This window comes from Cotesia glomerata, linkage group LG8, assembly GCF_020080835.1.
Source record: "Cotesia glomerata isolate CgM1 linkage group LG8, MPM_Cglom_v2.3, whole genome shotgun sequence".
In the NCBI taxonomy this organism is placed as follows: domain Eukaryota; kingdom Metazoa; phylum Arthropoda; class Insecta; order Hymenoptera; family Braconidae; genus Cotesia; species Cotesia glomerata.
Window position 1 is genome coordinate 13,740,735 of NC_058165.1, and position 6,942 is coordinate 13,747,676.

Consider the following 6,942-nt stretch of genomic DNA (forward strand, 5'->3'; position numbering starts at 1 on the left):
TGTGTTTTTCACAGATTTCAAGTTATTTGATATATCTACGTTATACAGTATTTATTTGAGGCATTAAATCATGTTCAATCAATTTTTTTTTCTGTTATGAATGGTAATTTTTACAATTTTTTCGAATTTTTCCACCTTTAGAGGGTGAATAGACTAAAAAAATTAAGATGCGAATTGAAGACATCAAAAGATATAAAATTTCATCTTAATTTGACCAGAAAAAGTTTTTTTATTATGAAAACTATATTTTTTCGGAATTTTCGAAAGTTTTATGTGATTTTTTCACATTTAAAATGGCTCGTGGTCTCAATAAAGTTTCGATTCATATTCAGTGGATCGAAATACATGAAAGTCACGCTTAGTTTAGTTCCAAAACATTTTTTTATCATTAAAACTGCCAATTTTCATCATTTTTACGGGTTTTTGAAGTTTTCTCGAAATTTCGAGGGTTTAGGGGTCAAACTGACCTCGAATTCGGATTCAGGGGACCAAAATATGTACCCTTAGGTAGGTCCGGTCAAATGCACACTCTACTTAATTTTTTTTGTGTGCCGGTGTTATTGATACCTTGTTGAATATACGACGATCTAACTCACGACTCGAGATTGAAGTCCTAGATGTTGTTGGCTTCTTAAGTCTGGTAACTACCCCGGGGATCGGTCCTTCTTGATTTCTGTGGCACTCCATCTGGCGGCTACACTACTCCTCCCTGTCACAATGCATGCCTCACCTATAATAGGCCCAAAACTACCCCCTCCTACTCTCTCTTTAGGCCCGAAGATCAAGACGCGCCAGTGCTGCGTTAAAAAATTATTGATATCTGGTGTAGTCTAGTCGATTTCTTGAAAATGTAGAGTAGTTCGAAAAATATTTAAAATTTACTCATTTTCATTTAATTAATAAAAAAATTAATTTTTTAAATAAAAAATTGAAAAATTTTTATATATCAATTTTTTAATTAAGGTAATACTACCGGTTTTAGAATTGACGTTCAGAATTTAATGAAATTTGGCATATTTGTACTTTATAATATTATAAATAAGCACTAAAATTTTTGGCAGCTTACCAAGAACTGAAAAAAAGATATTAACATTTATAAATTTTTGCTTTTAACATTGATCCTTATGAGAAATCACATACTTTATTTCATTTCACAAAACTGGACGTTGAGATTTCTATGACATTGGTATTAATAGAAAGAGAAAAATTTATTGAATATTGTGTGCAAATAAAACCACATAAACTCCAAGCTTGTGATAAGAGTAATTATTAAATAATTGAGAAAAAAGTACTAGTCAATTTAAATGTGGCAACGGCGCAGAAAAGGTTAGGACGCGCGCGAAATTCAAACGTACACCAATTCGGTGTGAAAATATCAGTGTCATACAGATTTTTAAAAAACATAGGATAATTTTTATTATTAATGAAGTTACATAATTAAATTGAGCAACATGTTATAAAATACTAAGAATAGTATGAATTAATTTCAAAATAAAAAATTATTTAATTTTTTTTTCTCTTTACTTTCAAAGTAATTAAAAATTTGGTCCAAAATCTTTTTAGCTTTGGTAACTTTGACTACATTATTCTCGTCTTTGCCTAAAAGTTGTGCAATACTAGCATATTTATTTATTTTATGAGTATCTTTAAGCTGTTCAAAGCTTAAATTTGCCACAATCATTTTTTTCTCATACCTACTGACACACAATCTTTTAATAATTCTAGATTTTTTAAAGCTTGTGACAAATGTTCAGCAAATTTCATTTTATTACATTCATCGTCCCAAGTGAAAGAAGATCTGATTAAATCATCTGAAGTAATATTCAATTTTTTTAAAACTTTATTCAACATCACAACGTCGTAAAGTGCATCATGTGCTTTATCATTGTTTATCTCCAAATCTCTTGCAAGATTTTCTAATTTATTATCACCTTTCTTAGTTTTACCAATTTTTTTTTTTTTTTATCACAGGCAGTGAATCACAGTACCCTGAAATTATACTATGAAAATGCTGTTTTAAAAAACATTTATCTAAAGCATTCATCAGGCGACGATAGTCAAATGCGCAATTATGAGCTGCTAAAATGCACCTTTGATCAAACAAGATTAAAAATTTGTAACAGAGTAAAATTACCCTGAGTCGATATATCACTAGTCTAGTCGAGAAGTGAGTTTTATGCGAAAAATCGTTGTTCCAATCTTAAAAATATGGCGATTGATGCAATGGATTCAGAATTTAATTCTGTAAAATGGGTAATTTTTAATTTTTCCGCCATTAAAAATTTTATTTGTTATAAACAAAAAAGGAAGAGACAAAAAGGGAGTCTCCGTTTTTTTAGCTATAACTTCGGAAATATTAAAGATATTTGAAATTTGGAAAAAGATCCTAAAAGAGGAGAAAATTTTAGTAAAAGAAGTCCTAACTTCCAGAGTTGTAGCTCCATTATTTATAATTTTATTTTAACGTTGAAAGTTAGGCTCCGCGTGGCCGTTTTAGTGCCTAGGCATCCCCGCAAAGCAAAGTATGCAATACAAAATAATTTTTAACTTCCCGCTAAGAAAATCGAAGATTATCAAAAATCGGGAAGTTATTGTTTTCACCCCGTTTTGCAAAAATCGAGTTTTCATCAGATCTCGACGCTTGAAGGTCACAGAAAGCTTCCCTGACTATCCCCGTGAGGTTGTCACGGTGTCTGTATGTATGTGTGTGTGTGTGTGTGTGTGTTTTTTTTCCCTTAGGGGGGGGAATCCTTTTTACGGATTCTAGGCGTAGCTGTTTGGCCTGGATATGTGGCGACTCGACGCAGCGTCATACTAAAACTCGACGCTAACGCCCCTACCCACTAAACCCTAAACCCCTTTCCTCTTTCCTCTAATCCCTCATGGAAACCGCCGTTAGGCATTACTTCGTGGGGCGAGGATATAGCGACTGCTCTTCCTTTTGGTAACTAGGTATTATTTTACCTTTCTTATAGTTGTTGTCATTTGCTCTTTTTCTTTCGATGGAACGCAAGTCTATAATGACGTCAGTTGCAACCGTGTTTGCGGCGTTCCAGGCAGCCTCTGATGACAGCATTGCTTCTACTATTGTCTCTGGTTGGATTTTCTTCTTCAGGATCATCTCCAGCTCATCGCGCTGTGGGTAAAATCGTGGGCACTCAAAGAAAACGTGCTCCGCGTCTTCATTGATTCCTGGGCAGGACGGGCACTCCGGTGAATCATCATGCTTGAAGCGGTGAAGATACGTCCGAAAACATCCATATCCTGACAACATCTGCGTCAGATGGTAATTGACCTCGTCATGACTCCGGTTTATCCAAACGTCGATTTTTGGTATGAAACGGTGTGTCCATCTTCCTGTTGTCGCGGCGTCCCACTGCGATTGCCATCGTGCAATGCTGTTCTGCCGTTCTTCAGCTCTGAGTTCCTCGGCACTTAGTGTGGTTGACCTCTTTCGTTGGTAAAGGTTCCGTCTTTCCTCAGCTAGAACTCTAAGCGGCAGAGTTCCGGAAATGACACACACTGCTACTTCTGATATCGTGCGGAATGCACTGGCTAGTCTTACAGCGCTCAGTCGATATACTGGTCCAGCTTTTCTCCATGATTCTTGCAACTTCAGCGCGTCTGCCCAAATGGATATTCCATATGTGAGCACCGATGTGACAACTGATGATAGTAGTAGTCTCCTGCTCTGCTTTGGCCCCCCGACGTTCGGCATCAGTCGTGCGAGACTAGCCCTCACTACTGACGCTTTGGCACTGACGTGTTCTACTTGCTGTTTAAAGTTGAGACGGGCATCAAGTATCACTCCCAAATATCGGATGTAAGGTTGTGATGTGATTTCTTGTTCGCCGACTTTCAGCTTGATGGTCTCTAACACTTTTCTGCTGGATATAAGCACTGCCTCAGTTTTGTGTGTAGCCAGATGCAGGTTTACCGTATTCATCCACCGATGGACTTGCTCGAAGATGATGTCGAACATGTTGTTAATTTCGTCAAGGTGTTTAGCGACGATTACTACGGCTACGTCGTCTGCATATGCTACGAGTTTTACACTTCTTGGCAATTTCAATCTCAATAGGCCATCGTACATGATATTCCACAGCAGTGGACCAAGTACAGAGTCCTGGGGTACACCTCCGGTAATATCGTACTCTTTTAGACCATTCTTCGTGTCGTATTTAAAAACTCTATCGATGAAATAGCTGGCCACTATTCTACACAGGTATTCTGGAACGTTTTTCTCTCGAAGAGCTTGCATGATGCAGTTCCAGTTGGCGGAATTGAAGGCGTTTTTAATGTCTAATGCCGCCACCAGGCAATACTTCTTTGTGCCACCCTTCCATCTGGTTCCTGCGATCGCTTCCTTAGCCGTGCTAACAACCAGATTGATCGCGTCCAGGGTTGATCGTCCTTTCCGGAATCCATACTGGTTGTCTGCCAGGAGTGGGTCGACTACTGCATCTATTCGTTGATGAATTATGTGCTCAAGTATCTTACCCGCCGTATCTAGCATGCAAAGTGGTCGGTAAGATGACGGTTCTTCTGGTGGTTTCTTCCTTTTAGGTAACAGTACCAATCGTTGCTGTTTCCACTTACGAGGAAAAGTCCCCTCCTTGAGGCATGCATTATAAGCGTCTAGGAATAATGTTGGAGCTGCCTTTATGATGGTTTTCAAGGCTAAATTAGGGATTCCGTCCAATCCCGGCGCTTTATTATTCCCTACACGGTTACAAGCCTCCAGCAGTTCTTCTTCAGTGACAGGTGGAATGTCGTCCAATTTGCCTGGCGCCAACTGGTAATCGTAGTTGCGTTGCTGTGGAAACAGTGCAGTGACAATTTTCTGAAGAAGTTGAGGACACGTAGGTGATGGCATTTGTTGTTTTTCCAGGTGGGTCATAACCACCTTATAAGGCCTACCCCACACGTCTTTATCCACCTCGTATATAAGCTCTTTCCAGCATCTTCTTTTTCTCTATTTGATGGCTTTATTCAGTTTACGACGCGCCTTTTGTTACTCTGCGATCAGCTCCACTGAGTTGGGCCGTTGATAGCCGCGCTGAGAGATTCTTCTTTTCTTATGACACTCTTTACGGAGGACGCTGATGTGGTCGTTCCACCAATGCACCGAAGGTCTCGAATTTATGCCACGTTTACGAGGCATACTGGCATTACAAGCATGTGTTACTCTCCTCATCAAGTCCTTAGTCTGTTCTTCTGCACATCCAGTGTTGATCGGATCACCATCGAGGGCTATTAGTAATGCTTCTGGGTCAAAAGATTTTACCTTCCAACCAACGATGTTAGACTGCTTGACTGGTCTCTGGGGTTCTGGTCGCTTGATATTTCCCAGAATATCGCATGATGGTCGCTGGCAGTGTAGATATCCAACACTTTCCAGTTGCAGTCGCCTCTGGCAAGGCTATTACTGACAAAAGTGAGGTCTACAATTGAGCTTGCGTCACCTTTGGTGTAGGTCGGCGTATCACCATTGTTGAGCAAAACCACATCTAGTGTAGTAAAGGCCTCCAGTAGTGCTTTCCCTCGTGCGTTTGTATGTTTGCTGCCCCATTCAACTGCCCAGGAGTTGAAGTCTCCGGCTATCGCTACTGGATGGTATTGCTTCGCATCTTCGGTTAGTCGATCCAGGAAATCAGTGAAGTCAACAATGGAGAGGCTAGGTGGTGCGTAGCAGCTATAGAAGCGGATGCCTTCTACTGATACTGCTACAAAGCCGGCATTGCTGTTGTCGACTGCATTTTGGAAAGAAAGCTTGCCACATGACCAGATGACAGCTTTGGATGTGCTGTCAGATTCCCAGGGTTGGGTACTCAGGTGTTTATATGGCTCTGCTATCAGTACCAAGTCCAGCTCTAATTCTCGCACGGATTGCATGAGCAGGTCATGCGCTGCTTCACAATGGTTGAGGTTGAGCTGCAATATCCTCATGCTTGTTTGTTCGTCAACTTCTGGAGCGCCTCCGGATATACCGGGCATCTGTAGGTGCCGGCATGGTGAGCCACGTCCTTTGCTCCTTGCTGGTCAGCACATATTGCACACTTGGCAGAATTTTTAGAGTCCGCGATACGGTGCCCTTCTTGTCCACATCTGATGCAGAGTTTAGATCGGTCTACTTGGCTTTTACATTGGGGCCCAACATGTCCAAAGTGCCAGCATTTAAAGCATTGGATAGGTCTCGTCGTCGCTTTGATTCGGCAGTTAACCCACCCGACATGGATCTTGCCGGTTCCTTCCACTAATTTTCGCGCGATGGTCATAGGTAAAGTGACTGCAGCCGTCTGCGTACCTCTGAAAGCCTTACGGATTTTTATTCCTTCTAGAGGTTTCTCATGATCTTTTCCAACTTCCTCTTTCAGGGCGGCCTGGATCTCTTCCGTCGTCGTTTCTTCGTCGATGTCTCGAATCTCAATGGTCTCCTGTGGACCTTTACAGACTACCTTAGCATCGTCTTGAAGAATTCCTGTGATGGTCCTCTGCAAGGCTTGGCCTTTGTCAGCACTTTTCCTTGACAACGTGATCAGCATATCTCCGGTCATTGTCCTGCGGATCTTCTCGACGGTATTTCGAACCTGGTCTGCTGGGACATCACGCTTTATGCGGCGCAATATCTCGGAATACTTCTCTTTTTCGGCAGGGCGGATTATCAGCGCGTCAGGTCTGATCCATTTGCGCGATTTTTTCCGCTTAGGTTCCGGTCGTGGCTCCTTCGGCAATTGCTTTGGGAGGTGATCCTGCTCCGGCCTTCTCTTCTTCGATTCTACTTTTTGCCACGCGTCGACCTCCTTATTTTTGGCACTCCGTGCCGCCACTTCTTTCGGAGGACTTGGTTTTGTGTCCTTTTTCTTCATTACTTGGTTGACCGTTGGGTCAGGAGAGTTACGGTCTTTCCTCTTCCCAGACCTGACACCAGTGTCGCTTCTG

General features: G+C 41.3%; 1 protein-coding gene across 1 annotated transcript; it reads right to left on the reverse strand.

Moving 5' to 3' along the window:
• Positions 1-5,945: 5,945 nt before the first annotated feature.
• On the reverse strand, positions 5,946-6,942 carry LOC123270137. Its single transcript, XM_044736076.1, has 2 exons — positions 6,570-6,942; positions 5,946-6,492 (listed from the first exon to the last, which is right to left on the reverse strand). The coding sequence occupies exons 1-2, from the start codon at positions 6,605-6,607 to the stop codon at positions 5,946-5,948; spliced, it is 585 nt and encodes a 194-aa protein (XP_044592011.1). The 5' UTR covers positions 6,608-6,942.